Source organism: Diabrotica virgifera, chromosome 7 (genome assembly GCF_917563875.1).
Source record: "Diabrotica virgifera virgifera chromosome 7, PGI_DIABVI_V3a".
Lineage (NCBI taxonomy): Eukaryota > Metazoa > Arthropoda > Insecta > Coleoptera > Chrysomelidae > Diabrotica > Diabrotica virgifera.
In genome coordinates, this window is record NC_065449.1 from 24,559,249 (window position 1) to 24,583,343 (window position 24,095).

General features: G+C 34.7%; 1 protein-coding gene across 2 annotated transcripts in view; it reads left to right on the forward strand.

The window, feature by feature from the left end:
- The window catches only part of LOC114324798 (serine protease gd-like), an 83,976-nt gene that overhangs the window by 49,944 nt on the left and 9,937 nt on the right, over window positions 1-24,095 (forward strand). For both annotated transcript variants that reach the window (XM_028272647.2, XM_028272648.2), the window contains exons 5-7: window positions 9,645-9,871; window positions 16,103-16,297; window positions 21,877-22,125. In XM_028272647.2, coding sequence (XP_028128448.1) covers window positions 9,645-9,871; window positions 16,103-16,297; window positions 21,877-22,125 — 671 coding nt within the window. The remainder of the gene's footprint in view (window positions 1-9,644; window positions 9,872-16,102; window positions 16,298-21,876; window positions 22,126-24,095) is intronic.

Consider the following 24,095-nt stretch of genomic DNA (forward strand, 5'->3'; position numbering starts at 1 on the left):
CACCTACTGTTTAGCTCGTCCTGTGGAGATTTCAGCAAATTCGTTAAAAAATTAGTCAAAAATCATTACTCGGTGGTTTTTGGGTCTCTGACGACGAATATGACATCGGAAGTGATCTCCGGAGGTAGTGCCCAAGGTACCTACTCTTAATCTAGTGACTAATGAATTTTGACTAATCAACGAAAACTTTTCGTTTATAAATTTGCAAAAATCTGTGTGTTATTGCGTTACCGCTCCTGCAATACTTAGAGCAGATGTATCGACGGATTATTATGTAGTTTTGTCTTCTGAATCCAAATCTGAAAACGGCATTTCGATATCACTAACCGTCTTCGAGATAATCGACCTCAAAATCTAAAATGTGACGTCACAATCCGGTTATTTCCTACCACGCACTAAACGTCAGCTGAAATCTTTGATTAGGAAGTAGGCTACTTTTTTAATCTGAATTAGTTAAGCAAAGCAATAGCTATTTGTATAACAAGGGAGGAAAGTGCTACTTTTCCTCCCGAGAATGAAGTTTACTGCCCGACGCGTAACGGAGGGCAGTAATGATTCAAGGGAGGAAAATGCACTTTACTCCCACGTTATACATATGATTTTTCCACCTTCCTCAAATAACAAGTAGTTTTTTCATTTTTATTTAATTTATTTAGGAAACTAACCAACAAAATTTATTAGAACTAAAACTAACAAGTAGGTACAATATAACTGTCAACTGTCAAATATAAGTCAAATTATTAATGTAAACATTGTTAACTCAAAATAACAATTTACTGTTTTTTACCATTCTGTGAACTAAGGGTCTTTATAATTTACCTACGGATTCACGATAAATCGTTGTTTCCAATTATAGCGCCATCTATCCACAATTTAAAAAATGTCTCGAATAAAAGTTACTTACTTTTAATAACTAAAAAAAAAAAAACAATTTTTATTACCTATAGATTTTGGCCTTGGTAAACTCAAATGACTATTTTTTTGGTCAGTATTATGGTTATATGGGATTAAGCCACAATTGTTGGTGTGATGAAAATTACATTTCTTAATTAACTATTGTTAGAAGTTTCGATTCCCACTGCTGAAATCGTCCTCAGAAAATTAAAAAAGAAATACACTAAACATCAAAATTAACGTTGTTCTGAAGCTATTTTCTTGTGGCATTTTTACAATTTTAACTATTTATTACGGGAAATAAGCCACAATTTATTAAAAAATGATTTTTATTAAAGTTTCGACGCCCAAATCGGGTGCCGTTGTCAAAATACAAAATACTACTTAGATAAACAAAAATGTTGTTGCTTAGTAAAAAAAAATTCTTCTAATAATTTATTTAATCTGACTCATTTATATCGGCAATTCAGATACATATGATACATTTTAAAGTAGAAGACTTTAAAATGATATTGCCAATATTTATGAGTTGCGTTCCTGGGACGACTTTACTGAAAGATTGTCTATAACTAAAAAAAAAAAACAATTTTTATTACCTATAGATTTTGGCCTTGGTAAACTCAAATGACTATTTTTTTGGTCAGTATTATGGTTATATGGGGTTAAGCCACAATTGTTGGTGTGATGAAAATTACATTTCTTAATTAACTATTGTTAGAAGTTTCGATTCCCACTGCTGAAATCGTCCTCAGAAAATTAAAAAAGAAATACACTAAACATCAAAATTAACGTTGTTCTGAAGCTATTTTCTTGTGGCATTTTTACAATTTTAACTATTTATTACGGGAAATAAGCCACAATTTATTAAAAAATGATTTTTATTAACGTTTCGACGACCAAATCGGGTGCCGTTGTCAAAATACAAAATACCTCCGGATTGTTAATTTAATCCTCAAGAAACTCTGTACCTGCAAAATATACATTATTATCTGGATCGAATTCAGTGTTTACCTGTTGGAAAGTTTATTTAATTGTATTCAAATTTTGGGTAAATATACCTGAAATCTAATGAAACCCTTTTAAAACACAGTATTTATCAATCATAAAATAGGTTTTCCAAAATGTACTTACTAATTCTGATTTCTGATTAACTATTACCATTTATTACTAAATATAAAGGTCAAAGGTCGCATATTTCTCTACCTGTCTAATCTTTGGACAAACGTGTTTGTTTGAAAAGGGGTTGACCCACGATATACTAAACGGTGACTAAACTAAATAATTGAAGACGAGATACTAATTTTCAATATTTATTTACAGTTGAACCCCGATAAGTCGGCCTCCGATAACCCGGAAGTCTGGCTAACCCGGATCGATTTTCATCAGATAAAATAAAAATGGTTTCACTTTTACTGAGTTTTTTTACCAAGAAATAAACAATAATGTAAAACTGTACGTACTTTAGATGTACTGGACATAAGTATTTCATTTTTTTGACAATTATAATTAAGTTTATCTGTAAGAGTACCGTATTTTATTAATTTTTACCATATTCTCCGGTTAACCCAGATTTTCGATAATCTGGATCGGCCGCGATCCCGATTAATCCGACTTATCGAGGTTCCACTGTATTTATTTATTTTGAAACGTTTTTTTTTTTCAGTGTAAGCAAAAAATCCAAATAAAAACAGTTCAAACGTAATAAAATAAATTTGACGTACGTCGTACGTCCTGAAGTATAGTAAGTGGACGTACGTCGTACGTCCACTGGTGCTGAAAGGGTTTAGTTAATATGCGCAGGCTATCTAAAAAGTACGTTACGTTTTGGAATAGAAAAAAAAGTACAAAAAATATGTTATTAAGATTTTTATTACTAAAATCTTTTTTTCGAAAATAAAAATAATTTATTAAGATATTAGAAAGAAAGATACAATCAAATACTATTTTCCTACATAATCTCCCAACAAATTCTGGCACTTATTATAACTAAGAATTAGCTTTGAAATACCAACGTCATAAAATTCTGCCGCCGGAGACTTCAACCAGGTGTTCACCCCGTCCCGTAGCTCCGAATCGTCATCAAAGCGCTGCGTTGCAAGCCAGGTCTTCATTGCTCGAAACAGGTGGTAGTCGCTAGGTTCAAGATCCGGACTATAAGTTGGATGATGAAACACCTCCCACTTGAATTGAAGAGACTAGTTCATCAGTCACAATGATTGGCCGTCCATTTCGTTCTTCATCGTACAGATTGAATTTTTGAATTTAATACACCATTGACGCATGCTACCTTCAGTGATCACGTTATTCCCATAAACAGCACAAAGGCTATAGCGGGATAAGATGGTCAAAAATGCCCCCGCACCGATCAGCCCCGATACTTATGTTTTCGATAAAGGATATAAAATTATGCTCTCATGCAAATTTTTAGCTTCCCAGAAGTCCTAGAACGTCTCAAATCGAGAAAAGAAGAATTTTTAAGTTTTATCTTTTTGTGAGCGCAATTTTACTGTAAAAAATCTGAAAAAATTCAAGAGGTTGTATCTTTTGAATACAAAATAACCTGATTTTTTCATATTTTGTAATAAAAAATGAGCCCAGGAAAATTTTTTGAAATTTTCAAAAAAATTTTAGGTTATGATAATATGATTTGGCCAACTTTTAAAGAGTATTTTTTTGTGTACTTTTGAATAGCAGAGGCAGAATTTTTAATATCTGAGCGGAAAGAACGAAAAAATCGAAAAAACCGTTTTTGGCTGTCTCGAGATGCTTTTCGGGACAGCCAATTTTAGGATTTAGGATCCTGACTACAACAACTGAAAAAAAAATAAAAGTGTGAATTTTGTCATAAAAATGAAATTTGGCATGTGGGGTTATAATAATATTTGGAACAACTTTTCCAAATAACTTTTTTCGATATCTCTAACGCGAAGCAAATCGAATCGCATATCGAAAATTCACCCTGGTTGTGGATTCGCAGTAGGCCGCGTTTAAAATTTAAAGTTCAGTTGACTATTTTAAAAATTGTGAAACATCACCCTGTATGACTGTGCAAAATTACAAATCTGTATATATTATTTTGATAGCCGAAACATAGGGGTGTCTTGATCTTAAATGCGACACACTGTATCTTATCAATTTGATAATTTATTGCAACTAATATAGTCGTATTTTTTATAGATTCAAAATATACAATCAAAATACTGACTAATTCACTAATTTCATCATAAAAAATTCAAATTGATTGAATTGAAGTATTGAACCAATTAATGTGTAATAATATAATATAACATACAGAGTGAGTTTTATGTATGGAAACCCTCAATTATCTCGGAAATTGCTTGCACGATTTTTATAGATTGTGGTGGGTAGGGGTTTTCTAATGTGGCCGATATTGTATAGTAATAATTACATTGTTGTCAGATCTTCCGTTTTTCTGAAAATCTAATTAACTCTCTTATTTCAAATAGAATACCCTATATATTTTTTGCGTTTTGAAGTCCTTAAGAAGTAATGATTATTTTCCATGAACAAAAAATTTCTCGTAATTTTTCATTAAAGTTAATAGTTTTCGAGTTATACATAATTTAAAACTGAAAAGAAATCGAATAATGGCGATTTTCAAGGTTAAAAAACACAAATTAAAAATATTATTTTTGAAACGCGAAGTACAGAAATTCAAGCTAAAGCCTTATTTTAGCAGCTAACAGTAAGCAATTTGAGCTGGTTTCATTCTAAAATATTGTTTTTTAGTTGTTAATTTTATAGCGAGCCCCTGGAATAAGGGTTTAGCTTGAATTTGGGTACTTCGCAGTTTCAAAAATAATTTTTTATTTGTGTATTTGAACCTTAAAAATCGTCATTATTCGATTTTTTTCAGTTTTAAATTGTTTATAACTCGAAAATGATTAACTCTAGAGAAAAATTACAAAAGACCTTTTTTGTTCCCAATGATCCAAAGAACGTAAAATAATGTCTGCACGGGCCGAAAAAATTGATTTTTATCATTAGTTTATTTTTTTTTTAATAAATGTAGCAATAACTCCGAAACTATGGCATTTAGGTATAGGGAATATAACATGAAAGATAATCAGTATATTTGAAAAACTTCGAAACAAAAAAAAATATACAGGGTGTTCCATTTGAAATAAGAAAGTTAATTAGATTACCAGAAAAACGGAAAATCTAACAACAATGTAATTATTACTGTAATATCGGCTGCATTAGAAAACCCCTACCCACCAAAACCTATAAAAATTGTGCAAGCCGTTTCCGAGATACTTGATACTATTGCTATACATAAAACTCACTCTATTGCAGCGTTTCCCAACCAGTGGTTCGCGACCCACTAGTGGGTCGCGGACAGATTTCAGGTGGGTCGCGGGGTGGCTCTTACAGTAGCGTACATAGTACAGAATAACATATCATCGTGGGTGAGGGATGGGTCGTGAATATGAAAATACATCAGAAGGTGGGTCGCCAGACATAAAAGGTTAGGAACCACTGCTCTATTGTATTAATATTATTATAATAATATTATATTAATAAGCATTAATTAGTTCAATACTTCAATGGAATCAATTTGAACTTTTTATGATAAAATTAGTGAATTAGTCAGTATTTTGATTGTATATTTTGAATCTATAAAAAATACGACTATGTTAGTTGCAATAAATTATCAAATTGATAAGATACAGTGTGTCGCATTTAAGATGAAGACACACCTATGTTTCGGCTATAAAATATATACAGATTTGTAATTTTGCACAGTCATACAGGGTGATGTTTCACAATTTTTAAAATAGTCAACTGAACTTAAAATTTTAAACGCGGCCTACTGCAAATCCACAAACAGGGTGAATTTTCGATATTATGCGATTCGATTTGCTTCGGAAAAAGTTATTTGGAAAAGTTGTTCCAAATATTATTATAACCCCACATACCAAATGTTATGACAAAGTTCACACTTAGTTTTTTTTTCAGTTGTTATAGTCAGGATCCCAAATCCTACAATTGGCTGTCCCGAGATGCATCTCAAGACAGCAAAAAACGGTTTTTTCCGATTTTTCTGTTCTTTCCGCTGAGATATTAAAATTCTGCCTCTGCCATTCAAAATAACGGCAAAAGGTACACAAAAAATACTATTTAAAAGTTGGCCAAATCATATAGCATAACCTAAAATTTTTTTCAAAATTTCACAAATTTTTCCTGGGTTCATTTTTTATTACAAAAATCTTAAAAAAATCAGGTTGTTTTGTATTCAAAAGATACAACCTCTTGAATTTTTTCTGATTTTTTAAAATAAAATAGCGCTCACAAAAAAATAAAACCTAAAAATAATTACATAGTAGAAAACATAAGTAGCCGGGCTGTAGGTGCGGGGGCGTTTTTGTCCATCTTATCCCGCTTTTCGCGATAATTTTAAATTGGTTTGTTGTTTTAGTCAACAAGAACCGTATGCGCTGTTTCACATTATATGAATTTTGAACGTGCGAGGGTTTTCTCGTGCGGTAGTTTTGACGCACTTGTCCTTTTCACACAATAAGAATTGAGTCGCACGAAGATATTTTGCTGTGTTGTTTGGCATATTATTTTTATTTACACTTTGTGGCTGAGGTAGGTACATGATACGATGTTGGATGTGTATCATTACGATGTATCATTACAAATGGGTATTTTTTGTCAATACTTTTGTCCTAATGTACTGTAATGCGTATTTAATTCATTTGCAATTTCTATTTTGTCAGATATTATTTCTTATGTTTTTAATTAAAAGTCTTTGTTTGTAATTTGTTTTTATAATCATTGTTCTACTAAGTTATTTGTGGTTACTTTGAGTTATTTGTGGGATCTTGGATTAGCTCATCTAATTAGCTCATACAATCTATGTAATAAACTATTCTAAATGGGAAATAAGCCACAATTGAACTAAACAATGATTTTATTAACGTTTCGACATCCGATTTGGGCGTCGAAACGATAATAAAATTGTTTTTTAGTTAAAATGTGGCTTATTTCCCATTTAGACTAGTTTATTATAAAAATTCCACAAGGAAACAGCTTCAGAACAACATTAGGATCTATGTTTTTCATGTACAGAATTTAAAAGACCCTCTGTCATCCATTCATTTTTAAATGTTATTCTCTCGTTTTAAATGTTTTTATTAGATAATTTCACACAAAACGTGACCACCGCCGCTCCACTCCAGTTTTCACTGAGTTGTTTACCCTATAAAACTATATATATAATTTCGTAGAATTAAAGGTATATTTTATATGGAGCGAAATCAAATTATAGCGTTGTGTTTACTTTATCGTCGAAGAAAGAAAAATAAGAGGAACCGAATTCATTGGGTCCATCCTATTAACACAAATAGATACGATTTATATATTTTTATATTCACACATATTGATGGAACACCCTCTATACTGAACGTTAATATTGCAACTATGTAAAACGTAAAATGAAGTTTATTATAATATACTTAGCAGTTTTAATTACTGTTATTATCAGTAACATATAATTAATTTGCCTGTACTTATAAAGTGTGTTTTTTTATCAACTAATTCGTGCACTGTTAAGTGCACGGTATACACCATTCCAAGCATTTCTCGTCAAGTTTCTATCTTTATACCTATTGTTTTGTCCCAATGAACAGGTCTCGCTTCAATTAATGTTATTAATATTTCACTATCAATCTGAGAAATCATAATATAAAATATATGCACCTACTTTAAACAGCCACAAAGTGTAAATGAAAATCATGTACCAAACAACCAAAGAAACTACCTTCGTGCGACTGAACGACAGTATGATATAAAAGGATGCATTAAGTCCCCTATGCAACGGGGTGCGTAAAGACGGCACGACTGCCGTCTGTTGTTGTAAGTGAGCGACGGCATAAACACGGCGACTTCGCCGAACGTTCCAACCACCGTCTAGTAAGAAACGCTCCATATGATTACATGCGCGACCATTGGAATGTGGTCGTGCGTTCTAACCCTCGTACGTTTAAATTCTTATAATATGAAACAGCACTAAGAATTTAAACGTGCGAGGGTTAGAACGCACGACGACATTCCAATGGTGGCTCATGTAATCATATTATGGAGCCTTTCTCACTAGACGGTGGTTAGAACGTTCGGTGAAGTCGTCGTGTTTATGCCGTCTCTCGCTTACAACAGACGGCAGTCGTGCCGTATTTACGCACCCAGTAGCATAGGGAACTTAATGCATCCTTTCATATGATACTGTCGTTCAGTAGCACGAAGGTAGTTTATTTGGTTGTTTGGTACATTATTTTCATTTACATTTTATGGCTGTTTGAAGTAGGTGCATATATTTTATATTATGATGTCTCAGAAGTGAAATATTAATAACATTAATTGAAGCGAGACCTGTTCTTTGGGACAAAACAATGGAAATATATAAATATAGAAACTTGACGAGAAATGCTTGGAATGGTGTATGCAGTGCACTTAACAGTGAATTTGACGAATTAAATGATAAAGAAAAAACACTTTGGTAAGTACAGCAAAATTAATTATATGTTACTGATACCAACAGTAATTAAAACTGCCAAGTATATTATAATAAACTTTATTTTACATAGTTGCAATTAACGTTGAGTAGAGCGGGTGTTCCATCAATATGTGTAAATATAAAAATATATAAATTATATCTTTTTGCGTTCATAGGATGGACCCAATGAATTCGGTTCCTCTTATTTCTCTTTCTTCGACGATAAAGTAACCACAACGCTATAATTTGATTTAGCCCCGTATAATATAATTATACCTTTTATTCTACGAAATTATATTTAGTTTTATAGGGTAAACGACTCGGTGAAGACTGGAGCCGTCACGTCTTGTGTCAAATTATCTAAAAACAACATTTAAAACGAGGGGCACAACATTTAAAGATGAGTGGATGACGGCGGGTCATTTAAATTCTGTACATGAAAAACATAGATTGTAATGCTGTTCTGAAGCTATTTCTTTGTGACATTTTTGTAATAGGGAAAAAAGCCACAATTTAACTAAAAAAAATTATTTTTTTAACGTTTCGACGCCTAAATCGGATGTCGAAACGTTAATAAAATATTTTTTTTAGTTAAATTGTGGCTTATTTCCCACTTAAAATAGTTTATTACTTTATTACAAATATCTTAGTACAACAACTATTACAAAAACAAATTAAAACTTTTAATTAAAATCATAAGAAATAATAACTGACAAAATAGAAATTGCAAATCAATTAAATACGCATTACAGTATATTAGGACAAAAAATACCCATTTGTAATGATACATCAGACATCGTATCTTGTACCTACCTCAGCCACAAAGTGTAAATAAAAATAATATACCAAACAGCACTGCAAAATATCTTCGTGTAACTCAATTCTTATTGTGTGAAAAGGACAAGTGCGACAAAACTACCGTACGAGAAAACCCTTGCACGTTCAAAATTCTTATAATGTGAAACAGCACGTTGTGTTGTCGATCGCGACACACATTTCAAACAGCTGTTGTAAAATAACGAAAAGCGACAGTGACTTCGCGGTAGCACAGCTGGACAACTACCGAACGGAGGAACGTCGCAAGCTGGCCGCGCTAGCCCCGCCCATAGCTGCTACAGATCAAAACGTAACGAACTTTCTGGATAGCCCTCGTATTTAACTGAAGCCCCTGTTGATGTGGAAAAAGTGCAAAAAATCTGACAGCAAGTTTATCAATTCTGTACATTTTCAGACTTCTCGACTCGGTCTTTACCAAACAACCATCTAAATCTCCATCGTTCAATAGTAATTTTAAATGCGGAGTGGCCAGTGTACCAATTGTATACGCACGTATAATAGGTGCTACTGTCACTGACATTGGGCAGTACCCTTGGCTGGTCGCTTTCTTCAGGACGAGGGGATCCGAGTACGACTACACATGTTCTGCAACATTGATATCAGAAAAACATGTTCTCACTGGTAATATTTCATACTCTAACAATTTAATTGCATGAGTTTTTAAATTAACGAAAATTGTACATACATAGTTTCAAAAGCTATGCATCATCCAAAATTTTCGATATTAACTATTTTGAGAAACTCTGTGAATTAAATATATCAAGCCAATTTTGGTCAGAGTGGTGTATTGTCTTTTATAAACATGTATCTCCCTCTCTATCTCTCTCTGTTCTCTCTCCTCTCTCCTTCTCTCTCTTTCTCTCCTACGGATCTACAACCCAAGTCGGGCCCTGGCTTCCCCCAGCTTCCGCCTCCATGTATCTCTGTCCTTGGCTGCTCTCCTCCAGTTATCCACCCTCAACATGTCTTTAGCATTGGTGTTCACTTCGTCTATCCACCTCTTCCTTGGTCTTCCTACTGGACGACATCCTACCATAGATCCGCTACTAGGTGTTGTGTCACTATGCATTCTAATAAGGTGGCCTTCTTCTTCTTCATATACCATGTCCTTTCAGAACGTTGGTTACCATCATAGCTATCTTAATTTTATTCACTGCCACCCTAAATAGCATGCTTGTATCAACACCATACCAGCCTAGCAAGTTCTTCAACCATGAGGTTCTTCTTCGTCCTGGACTGCGTTTACCTGCTATTTTTCCTTGCATGATATTTTGTAGCAACCTATATTTGGGACCTCTCATTACATGTCCGAAATACTCCAGCTTTCTCTTTTTGATGCTTTTTATGATCTCAGTAGTCTTGCTGAGACGTTCTAGTATTGTGGGGTTTCGAATCTTCTCCACCCAGGAATCTTTTAGAATTCTTCTATAGCACCACATTTCGAAAGCTTCAAGGAGATTTAGATCGATTTTATTCACAGTCCAGGTCTCGACACCATAAAGTAAGACCGAGAACACGTAGCAGCGAAATAGGCGGATCCTCAATGTCAATTTTAGGTCTCTGTTATATAACACCTTGGACATCCTTCTAAAAGCGATTCTAGCCTGCTCTATCCTAGATCTAATTTCGCCGTGACTTTCTGCGTTACAATTTAATTGCTGTCCAAGGTAAACGATTTTATCAACTTGCTAAGTTTGGTATTATTTATACAGGGTGTAACGAAAATACAGGTCATAAATTAAATCACTTATTCTGAGACCAAAAATAATTCGAATGAACCTAATTTACCTTAGTACAAATATGCACATAAAAAAAGTTACAGCCCTTTGAAGTTACAAAATGAAAATCGATTTTTTCGAATATATCGAAAACTGTTTGATACTTTTTATTGAAAATGGACATGTGGCATCCTTATGGCAAGAACATCTTAAAAAAGAATTATAGTGAAATTTGTACTCCCCATAAAAATTTTATGGGGGTTTTGTTCCCTTAAGCCCCCCCAAACTTTTGTGTACGTTCCAATTAAATTATTATTGTGACACCATTAGTTAAATTCAATATTTGTAAAACTTTTTTGCTTCTTAGTATTTTTTCGATAATTCAGTTTTTATCGAGTTACGGCTTCTTTTTTAATATGTTTATATAAAAATTTTATGGGGGTTTTGTTCCTTTAAGCCCCCCAAATGTTTGTGTATGTTCCAATTAAACTTTTACTGCGGTACCATTAGTTAAACACAGTGTTTTTAAAACTTTTTTACCTCTTTGTATTTTTTCGAGAAGGCACTTTTTATCGAGATATTACTATTTTTTTAATATGGTTCAAAATATACCTAAAAATGTAAATCATAAATAAATTTTCATATTACAGTACAACCTGCCATATCCGGACCTGTCATATCCGGACCTCCCCACATCCGGACGGTTCTGCACCGTCCGGATCTACCGAGAAAGGCAGTCCTGCTGTTGAACAACGCACTAAAAGAAGAACTAAAAGATGGCGAAATAATGTATTATAGAATCTATAAAACGTGTCTATCGACGAAAGTTATTGACGGCGTTGATTACTGGAATGTATGAAGGAGAAAACGTTTCAGAGACTGTAAAATAAGTAGTGGTCTTGATATCCGGATTTTTTCATATCCGGATCGGTCTGTCGCCACATTGATCCGGATATGGCAGGTTTTACTGTATTACCGAGTCTCCATAATCGTACTTAGCCATATACAAATATGTGGTGGATTTGACAAATATTCAAAATATCTCGATAAATACCGACTTTTCGAAAAAGTACTAAGAGGCAAAAAAGTTTTTAAAATATTGTGTTTAACTAATGGTACTACAATAATAATTAAATTGGAACGTACACAAAAGTTTGGGGGGGTTTAAAGGAACAAAATCCCCATAAAATTTTTACGGTGTGTCCAAATTTCATTATAATTTGTTCTTAAGATACTACTACCATAAGAATGCCACATGTCTATTTTCAATAAAAGATCTCTAATAGTTTTCGATATATTAGAAAAAATCGATTTTCATTTTGTAACTTCAAAGGACTATAACTTTTTTTATGTGCACATTTGTACTAAGGTAAGTTAGGTTCAGTCGAACTATTTTTGTTCCCAGAATATGTGATTCAATTTATGACCTGTATTTTTGTTACACCCTGTATATATAGACCGTTTTATATGATGTTGTTTACTTATTACGAGTATTTTGGTTTTCCGTATGCTCAGATCCAGACCTGCCTTCCTACAACTCTCAACCTACAACTCTCAACGACACTATCAAGTAGTGTTTGCAGATCTTCTTGACTAGAAGCTAGGAGTACTGTATCTTCCGCATATCGCAAATTATTGATGACTTCACCGTTCACAAGTATTCCTTCTTGTTTTTCAGAAAGTGCTTTTCTGAAAATTCTTTCAGAGTAAACGTTGAAAAGCAGGGGTGACAAGAAGCATCCCTGCCGTACTCCTCTTTGGAAGTCAATAAAACAACAGTATATGTCTACAGATATAACTCGACATTTTTGAGCAAGTATGTACGTTCATTCCAAACAGTGCCTCTCTCGTTCCAAACCCGTTACGGAAACCAAACTGTGTGTCATCCAGGTATTCTTCGCATTTATTGTAGATAGACCATTTTAGAAAAATTTTCAATAAGTGGTTTAACAAACTGATGGTTCTATAATCAGCACAGGTTTTTGCTGTTGTCTTCTTAGGTAGAGCTGTAAACAGTGAATTAGACCAACCATTAGGTAGTTGTCCGCTGGTATAAATGGTATTGAAAAACGAAGTTATAACCTCTAAAACATTGCTATCATTTATAAGCTTGTATATTTCAGTTGGAATTTCATCAGGACCAGTCGCTCTGCCATCTTTTGATGATTGTTTGGCTTTTATAACCTTAGAGCGTGTTATTAGGGGTACGTCGCAGTTAGTAATATCGGGAGGTGCACTACTCCTATCGTCTTCGAATAGGTTCGTGACGTAATTTTCCCATTCTTTAAGTTTGTCCTCTACTTCAAATATTACTTTACCATGTTCATCCTGTAGCAATGCAGTTTGTTTCTTATTGAAGATACCAACCGTTTCTTTCACTTTTTTTATACATGTTAAACGTGTCGTATCTGTTTTCAAGTCCTTCAATATCATGACACTGCTTGGTTAGATGTTGACTCTTTGCTACTCGTATTTTACGTCGAATTTCTTTTTGTATGCTGCTATAAAGTGTTTCGTTGTTTTTCGCTAGTCGCCGTTGTTCCAACAATGTGGCCTGCCCATAGCAATTTTTATATTTTTACATAATTTCTTATAAAGGGTTCTTTGTAATATTGGTGTAACTCGTCTTCTCCTTCTTACGATGCATATCCGTTCCGAATGTTGGCGATCAGCATGGTTATCCTAATTTTGCTTGCTGCTATTCTGAATAGTCTGGTTGTCGATGTATTAAGGTACTAACTAGTACACTTTAGAAGACCAAAAATAATAATGTTTTTCAAGAATTTTTTTCTCAGAACCTTTATTAAAAATGAACATAAAACTTTCTACATATTAATGTCTAACTCTTAGAGAGTACAAAAAATGTATCTTTTTTGATTAATGCACGTACACTAATATTGTAGAAGGGCGCAACAGTCGAGGCCTCGAAAAATTATGGCGGACAGTTAATCTCAGAATTGGGATATCTGAAACAAAAAAATCGTACTTCATTTGAAAAAGAAAGGTTTCTTACGTGACAATTTACCACAATTTGACCAAAAAATAAAAAATAAATATTTTTTAACCATGAAAAACTGAAGAAAAATGGGCGATTTTTTCATAAAATTTTTTCACACATCGCACACATCTTATGGAAAATATAATGTCACTCAAATTCAATAAAATTTATACGAATAGATTCGTTTTAAATTAACGGTCAAATCTTATCATTGCGCCAACTCTATATTTTCAATAATAAGAGCAGAAATTGATATAAGTAAATCTGAAATCAAATGGGTACGTACATAAGTTAGAGAGAGAAAAAATATTTTAAAATACCCAAATTGTCGGTACTCCATAAATCAGCGGATTAGTTTCACTAATCCGCTTAGGCCCGGCGGGATTTAAGCTCTTTTGAATAGCACCCAGAGCAATAGTGATTGTAACTGACACTTTTACTGACTCCAAAAATGTGATTTCGATAAATTTTAATTGCAATTTGCGCCGTAATTAATCATAATTAAGAGTTGGCGCAATGATAAGATTTGACCGTTAATTTAAAACGAATCTATTCGTATACATTTTATTGAATTTGAGTGACATTATATTTTCCATAAGAGGTGTGCGATGTCCGTAAAATCTTTTTTTTGCGGAATTCTTTACTAACGGTGGTAAATTGTCACGTAAAAAACCTTCCTTTTTCAAATGCCGTACGATTTTTTTGTTTGACAGATCCCAATCCTGAGATTAACTGTCCGCCATCGGAACTACTTTTTTTCGAGGCCTCGACTTTGGCGCCCTCTACAATATTAGTGTAAGTGCATAAATGAAAAAGGATATATTTTTTATATTCTCTTAGAGTTAGATATTAATATGTAAAAGTTTTATGTTCATTTTTAATAAAGGTTGTAAGAAAAAAAATCTTGAAAAAATGCTTATTTCTGGTCTTCTTAAGTGTACTAGTACAAACCACTTTTCGTTTTGAAACCAAGATATTCTTCTTCTCTCTGGACTTCTTCTTCCAAATATCTTGCCCTGAAGAATAAGTTGCAACAAGCCATATCTCTGTTCATTCCTCATAACATGGCCCAGATATTCTAGTTTGCGCTCTTTGATGGTGTAAATTATATCGCATTCCTTTCCTATCCTACGTAGGAACTCAACATTAGTCACACGATCCACCCAAGAAATTCTTAAAATGCGAGTATAACTCATGGCTAAACCTTCTCCATATATCATTGTCACAAATGTGTCTTAAATATCTTCCTTAATATCCTTCTTTTAAAAGTATTAATAATGTTTAAAGTCTTTTCTGTCATGATCCAAGTTTCTACGCCATGTTGCTATTGGTCGTATGATGGATTTTTATATTTTAAACTTTACTCCCCTATGGATGTCTTTGGGTCCAAACACCTGTGATAGAGAGAAGTATGCTTTGTTAGCAAGCATTATCAGTTTCCGTATTCCATCCTTCTCCTTGCTGCCATCCTGTTATCTGTACAAACATGTATGTGAGCTGTTCTACTGCTTCAATGTCGCCTACTGTCAAATTCTGACAGTTTCGTTGTTTCCTTGCTTGTATTAGGGCTTGGCTAAGGCCACACGGGCGATAATTTACGGCGCCGTAAGAACCGTAAAATAAAGCGCGAAAATGGGTCTCACGGTGAGAGTAGTGGATGGCCAGACTGAGCTGTAAAATATCGCGCAGCAACATCGAACGGGCCCATCTTCGGCGTATGTCGCAAACGAATGGACCTGGGTCCAAATTTGTAGCTCATCTAGCCAAAACACAACCACACACAACAACGACCAAAATATTGTATTTACATCTCGCGACACACGCGGTAATTATTTACATCCCCGTCTGGCCATGCTTTGCGGCGGTACTGCCGCTTCATTTTACAGCGCTTACTGCTCTTACGGTGCCGTAAATTATCGCCTGTCTGGCCTTACTTTTATCTACATTGACGGATAACCCTATTTCTTTCGCATTGTCTTCAAGCTCCATATAAAATTCTGTGATTGTCTCTTGAAGTTCTTCCCATCAAGTTTGCATCATCTGCGTACACCACAATTGGCTCAGAGTTATTAAACAATACATAGACATTTTCTATCACAACACACAAAAGATTATTTCATTTTGTTTTGTTTTTAGCTGCGCGTTGCGTTCAGAACTATAAATTTCAAGCTGTAAAAACCGATGATATATTATTAGTAATGGGCACCAATGACTTAGAAAACTGGAACAGTAATGGAGCCGTGACTAGGAAGGCTAGGCGAGTGGATGTGCATCCGTTTTTTATGAAAAATCCAAAATCTGCTCATGGAGATATTGCTATTATATTAATGGGTACGCAAAAATCAACTTTAACAAGTAATCGTCATCATCAATTGCGTTACAACTCTTCGTGAGTCTTTGCCTCGTTTACTATTGTCTTCCATGTTTGTCGGTCCTGTGCCACTAATTCCCATTGTCTCTCTTCCATTTTCTCAAGATCTTCTCCGACTGCATCTTTCCACATTTTTCTAGGCCGTTCTACAGACCTTCTTCCATCTGGCCTTTCCCAGAACACATTGTTTATAAGGCGATTGTCGTTACTGCATATCACATGTCCTGCTCATCTGAGTTTATTGGCCTTTATATATCTGACTAGATTTTTCTTTCTAAATAGAGACTCTAACTCGTCATTTTACTCGTACTTTTACTTTATTTAACTAGAAACACTCTGGGAAAATTAGAAAAAAATAAGGAAAAGTAATTTACCACAATTTTATTGCTGGAATCGAATCTTATGATTGTAGGTATGTTACAGTTCAAGTTGATTGTCCAGTTGGAGTTGACTATTTCTAGTTCGAGTCAACTCAAACGGCTAGTTTTAGTAAAAGTATATTCCAACTAGAAAAAGTATAATCTTCCCAATGCCATTTAGTAAGAGTTGATTCACACAAACAACTTCCTTTTCTTCTTCTTATAATAGGCCTCTTGGCCTGTTCCTTACCGATTTTGAGCTTGTATTCGTAGCTGTGATGTTGACTGCCAGCTATCTCGCCACCTTTTAAAGGGCGTTCCTATTGGTCTCTTGCCTGTTGGCTTCGAATCCCTGGCTGTACGGGCTATTCTCTCGCTGTCCATTCTCGTCACATGCTGATTCCACTCTCGTCGTCTCTGTCTTCCCCACCGTACTATATCTTGCATGTTACAGAGCTCTCTTATTCTGTCGTTCGGTATTCTATCTCTCAGTGTGTTCCCAGTTATTGACCTCAGCGTTCTCATTTCTGATGTTCTCATTATCCTCTTGGTTTCTGCTGTGTCACATCTTGTTTCTATAGCGTACGTCATAATCAGTCTTCATATAATTTGTATATGCGCACTTTCCCTTCAAGCCTCATATCTTTGTTTCTCCAAATGACATCCCTCAGGCATCCTGACACGTAATGGGCTTTATTTGTTTGCTTTCGAAAGCTCTCTTTAATATCTCCATAACTACATATTTCGATTCCCAGATTGGAATCTCGAGACTTGTTCAATTAGTTCGTTGTTAATTACTAATTTGTATCTTATGGGTTCCGTTCACACTACCAGGGATTTTGTCTTGGCTGTTGATGAAAGTTTGTGCCATTCGCTGTAGGTTATCCTGGTTATCGGAGATTAAGATTGCGTCGTCAGCATAACAGAGGATTTTTATTTGTTTTTCCGCCATCTTATATCCTTTTCCAGTACCTTTAATGTTTTCTACGATTTTGTTCATGACTAAATTAAATTGTCCCTTGTCTGATTCTCGAGTTGATTTCTACTTCCAATGTTAGTTAATTCTCGACTGTTATTCTGGTTTTGTTCTTCGTATTAATATCTTTAATTATCCTTATCATCTTGTTGGGCTGATTTGTCTCCTTTAGCAATCTTAACACATCTTCCAATCTTACACAATCGAAGGCCTTAGTCACTATCTATAAAGCACATAAATGCAGGTTTATTATATTCCAGTGCTTTCTCAGCTATTTGTCTGGATATGAATATGGCGTCTACTGTGGACCTATTTTTCCGAAAACCTTTTTGTTCCTTACTAATTGTGTATTCTTCATTTATTTTATTGGCAAGTATTTTTGTTAAGCGTTTAAGAGTTGTGCTCAGCAAGGTGATGGTACGGTAGTTTACTAGGGTTTTTGCTGTTTCCTCTCTTGTGTATAGATATTGTTATACACGTCCTCCACTGGTCTGGTACACGCTGGCTACATATTATTTCTTGAAAGAGGATCTCTATGTTTTCGATTAATTTTTCTCCTCCGTATTGGAGGTATTGGATTGTTTTGTATACACAAAAAAACCGATTGTAGAAATTAAAGGTTACATAAGTAGTTGAAACAGTCAAACCAAAGAGACGCACATTCATCAAAAAAGCGCGTGAGATTATACTCGTATAATCTACATTCACTGAATACATCCAGGAATATTCAACTCTAACTAACAAGAGTTCATTATATTTTTCCCACGATCTACTTTTACTAACGAGGGTTAGGAAGAGTCTACTTCAACTAGTCTACTTCAACTCGAACTAGGAATAGTCAACTCTAACTGAGAATCAACTTGAACTTTAACATATACAGTATGTCCCTGTAAGTTGTGTGTGTGTGTGTGTGTGTGTGTGTGTGTGTGTGTGTGTGTGTGTGTGTGTGTGTGTGTGTGTGTGTGTGTGTGTGTGTGTGTGTGTGTGTGTGTGTGTGTGTGTGTGTGTGTGTGTGTGTGTGTGTGTGTGTGTGTGTGTGTGTGTGTGTGTGTGTGTGTGTGTGTGTGTGTGTGTGTGTGTGTGTGTGTGTGTGTGTGTGTGTGTGTGTGTGTGTGTGTGTGTGTGTGTGTGTGTGTGTGTGTGTGTGTGTGTGTGTGTGTGTGTGTGTGTGTGTGTGTGTGTGTGTGTGTGTGTGTGTGTGTGTGTGTGTGTGTGTGTGTGTGTGTGTGTGTGTGTGTGTGTGTGTGTGTGTGTGTGTGTGTGTGTGTGTGTGTGTGTGTGTGTGTGTGTGTGTGTGTGTGTGTGTGTGTGTGTGTGTGTGTGTGTGTGTGTGTGTGTGTGTGTGTGTGTGTGTGTGTGTGTGTGTGTGTGTGTGTGTGTGTGTGTGTGTGTGTGTGTGTGTGTGTGTGTGTGTGTGTGTGTGTGTGTGTGTGTGTGTGTGTGTGTGTGTGTGTGTGTGTGTGTGTGTGTGTGTGTGTGTGTGTGTGTGTGTGTGTGTGTGTGTGTGTGTGTGTGTGTGTGTGTGTGTGTGTGTGTGTGTGTGTGTGTGTGTGTGTGTGTGTGTGTGTGTGTGTGTGTGTGTGTGTGTGTGTGTGTGTGTGTGTGTGTGTGTGTGTGTGTGTGTGTGTGTGTGTGTGTGTGTGTGTGTGTGTGTGTGTGTGTGTGTGTGTGTGTGTGTGTGTGTGTGTGTGTGTGTGTGTGTGTGTGTGTGTGTGTGTGTGTGTGTGTGTGTGTGTGTGTGTGTGTGTGTGTGTGTGTGTGTGTGTGTGTGTGTGTGTGTGTGTGTGTGTGTGTGTGTGTGTGTGTGTGTGTGTGTGTGTGTGTGTGTGTGTGTGTGTGTGTGTGTGTGTGTGTGTGTGTGTGTGTGTGTGTGTGTGTGTGTGTGTGTGTGTGTGTGTGTGTGTGTGTGTGTGTGTGTGTGTGTGTGTGTGTGTGTGTGTGTGTGTGTGTGTGTGTGTGTGTGTGTGTGTGTGTGTGTGTGTGTGTGTGTGTGTGTGTGTGTGTGTGTGTGTGTGTGTGTGTGTGTGTGTGTGTGTGTGTGTGTGTGTGTGTGTGTGTGTGTGTGTGTGTGTGTGTGTGTGTGTGTGTGTGTGTGTGTGTGTGTGTGTGTGTGTGTGTGTGTGTGTGTGTGTGTGTGTGTGTGTGTGTGTGTGTGTGTGTGTGTGTGTGTGTGTGTGTGTGTGTGTGTGTGTGTGTGTGTGTGTGTGTGTGTGTGTGTGTGTGTGTGTGTGTGTGTGTGTGTGTGTGTGTGTGTGTGTGTGTGTGTGTGTGTGTGTGTGTGTGTGTGTGTGTGTGTGTGTGTGTGTGTGTGTGTGTGTGTGTGTGTGTGTGTGTGTGTGTGTGTGTGTGTGTGTGTGTGTGTGTGTGAGTGTGTGTGGCTTGGATGCGGGTCCGTTAGCCACAGATTTTTATTTTATTTTCACCTCTATTTATTAGTTTTGTTATATTTATATGTATTTCACTTAAATGACTATATTTGTTTCTTTCAAGTAGTTTAAATATTTCCATTTTATGACAACTTAGTAGATATTCTATACTAATTGGAAAATGAACTTGTGCATCTTGTAAATTATAATATAATTTATTTATATATCTCTCCTTATCTCGTGCATTGCAAGAAAATATGGTTTAAATCTCTAATCGAAACATTATCACAAAAACAGACTGATGAATTAACTAGTCCTAATTTGTGCAGATGTCCCTGTAAGTTTTATCCATATGGAAAACTTTTTTATTATTAATTTTAGGAAAAAAAGTCATTCCTCATAAAAAGCTCTGCATGGTCAAAAACCTAAGATTCAACCATCAGATATAAAATTTTATAAATATTATACGAGGTATGTCAAAAAGTTTGAATTTAACTCAAGAGAAAAGTAGCTTTATTTTTCACAATATTGAAAATTGCTATTACGAAAAGTTGTTTGGAATTAAAAACTATATTCTAATATGCAAATACATCCTTCTAATTGAATTTTTTTTGAAAAATTATGAATAACTTACATTATTTTCAGTTATTTCAATTCTGATAACACTTTTATTATTAATTTTACGAAAAAAAGTGATTTTTAATAAAAAGTTCTTCATGGTCTGAAACCTAAAATACAACCATCTTATGTCAAATTTGATCAATTTTATACAAGGTATGTCAAAAAATATGAATTTGGCTCAAGAGTAAAATACCTTTATTTTTCACAATATCGAAAATTGTAATTATGAAAAGTTATTAAGAATTTAAAACCATGTTCCTGTATGTAAATACATCCTTCTTATTGAAATATTTTGAACTATAAAGGTACTTTACTTTTGATCTACATTTATCTTTTTTGACACACCTCGTATAAAATTGACATAAGATGGTTGTATTTTCGGTTTTAGAGTACTATTTTAGACAATGCAGAATTTTTTATTACGAATCACTTTTTTCGTAAAATTAATAATAAGAGTTATTAGAATTAAAATTACTGAAAATAATGTTAGTTATCCATAATTTTTCAAAAAAAAATGTTTTCAATTAAAAGGATGTAATTGCATATTAGAATATAACTTTTAATTCCAAACAACTTTTTATAATAGCAATTTTCAATATTGTGAAAAATAAAGCTACTTTACTCTTGAGTGAAATTCAAACTTTTTGACATACCTCGTATAATATTCATAAAATTTGATATCTGATGGTTGAATCTTAGGTTTTGGATAATGCAGAGCTTTTTATAAAGAATAACTTTTTTTCGTAAAATGAATAATAAAAAAGTTTTCCATATAGATACAACTTACAGGGACATACTGTATATTAATAATGTATGTAGGTATGCAAAGTCCGCATATAGTGTGCTATTTTTTTATAAACAAACTAGCGCTCCAAAATCGTGTTTTTTTCAATTATTATTGCTCTGTATCTCAGAAGATTTTAACTTTACACCAAAAACACCCAAATACAAATTCACCGTAATTTATTCCGCATAGAGATATTTCTTCCCGATTTGCTTTGACGAAAAATGTCCTCAGAAAATCCGGGTTTTCCCAACAAACTTTTTTATTTTCAACTAAAATTTTAGGTAAGTTATTTATCATTACTTAAATAACTTGGTGGCATAAAAGCTTTTTTGGTATTTCAAGCCGCAGACTGCTGTCCCGATGTTGTTTGTAGTGTTCTCAATTTTTTTAAATCTACGGAATTCTTTTTATATTTTAATTTATATTTCAGAGAGTCCAGTACAATTTTCCAGTGAGCTAAGTCCAATATGTCTGTGGAAGGGGAACACAGATCTCTATCCGCTGACCAATAGAACGGGAGTAATAGCAGCTTTCGGCCAAGACGAGAACTCTCCCGAAGAAGGTTTGACTCATGTTTTACGAGCAAAAAAAGCGGACATGCCCATTGTCGATCAAACCGAATGCCTGCTAAGTCGCGTGGGATTCGAGGGCGTTGCATCTGAGAGAACGTTCTGCACAAGTAAGTAATTTAGGCAAAGAAAGCCTACAGTTGAGTCCAGGGTTCATTACCCGTGCGTCATCATTTAAATCATACGAAATAAGTCGGAAATTTACTAAACGCAACCGCAAGTGACAGTAACTAGCTAATGCTCCGATCACGGGTTAAAATTTGACGTTATCAAATAAATAGAATGTCAAATGTAAATTTTGCTTTAAAATTTTGGTGCAGAATTACAGCTATATTTGAAGTAGCTTAATAAATTCTTTTGATATCATTAGTGAATTATAGATAAATAAACAATTTATAAAAAAATTCAATAACTTATTTTCTTTTTGTCATATCACTTTGGCGGAAACTTAACACAACCATTCCTTAACTGTCATTTAACTTTTATGCTTACCAAAATAAAATACACTTACCATAAAATTTCAAACTCGAATATAAAATTAGTTGTGAAAAAAACTGTTTGTGTATTATAAAAAACTTCAAAATGCAAAAATTCGACAAAAAAACAGCAAAAAATTCAACAGACTGACAAACACAAAAGTAAACAAACCAGAAAAGTCACAAGTTGTACTTCAAATCTGAAAACATTCCTAAGCGTCTTTTTTGTACCTATATCTTAAATATATTGAGTTTAGAGCGTTCATAAAAATAAGATGTGTTTTTACTTAATAACAGGTGGTATGTAGCTAGTTTGTCTTTAGTTTCATGCGTGGAAGAGAATGATGCTAGATAAAAAGTATTATATTTATTTTATCTCGCCAGGTATTAATGACGCACGGGTAAAGAACCCTGGACTCAAGTGTACGTTTGTCAATTTGCTCACATAGAAGTTTTCAAGGCCTTTCGGCCCTCAGTAATATGTAATGGTCCTCGGTAATATGGTTATAGGTCCTTTCTCACTTCTGAAAGAATTATACACTTGCAAAAATCAAGGGAATGTCACCTAAATTACTATTCCGCTGCCTCTCCAAAACGAAATTTTTAAAAATCACGACGTGTTCTGAGGGACTAGAATCTTGAAATTGTTTTAGTGATAACAACTTTAGCATGGTTCTGATTAATATTTGTTCTATAAGACACACAACTGATGAATTGTTTTTGTTCCTAGAGAAATTAGGATTTCCCCCGGTAGTTGCGGTTACAGAGCACTGGCTTGAAGTCAACGAGCCTTTCTTTGTAGATAAATACACCACAATTGCTAGGTATGATCGTCCAAGTTCAGCTTATGGGGGGACACTAATTCTGTCTACGAGTAATGATTTTTCTTTGGTAACAAAATATGGCTTTCTGTTAAGTGAAGCCTCCTTTGATTTTTCCTTAGTTTACAATAAGAATCTTAATCTTTATATTATTTGCATTTATAGATCTTCTGCCTCTTCCGTGGAACTATTTTTTCAGAACCTGCTAAATTTGTTAGATGACCTGCCCCATAAAAGTAGAAAAATTTTATGCGGGGACTTTAACATTGATTATGCTGCTGCTTGTGCTACACAAATATCCTTGGTCAACATATTTGAATCGTATGGTCTAACAATGCACGTTGATTCTCCTACAAGGATTACAAAAACTTCATCTACCATAATTGATTATACTCTTTCAGATTTCTCACCCCTTGATGTCCACTCTACAATTATTAATGCTGGACTATCTGATCATGAAGCAGTTTATACAAAGTTTAATATCTCCAGCTAACCCTCCTCGACAATCCGACGTTTAGGCAGGATTTTTTCCACCCGGAACTTTCGTAAATTCCAAAATTTATGCTTAACCTCTGAGTGGCGCTTTCGTGCCATGGACGTGGATAATAATTTCAGTGAATTCTTAGATAAGCTTATCTGTATCTTCAATAAAGTATTTTTTCCTTTAATTGCAATCCAATGCCAAAACATCACAAACCCTGGACTACTAAAGGTATCCGAATATATTCCAAGAATATGCGTTCTCTCCTCTATATCAAGAAATTTACTACCAACGTCTCTATC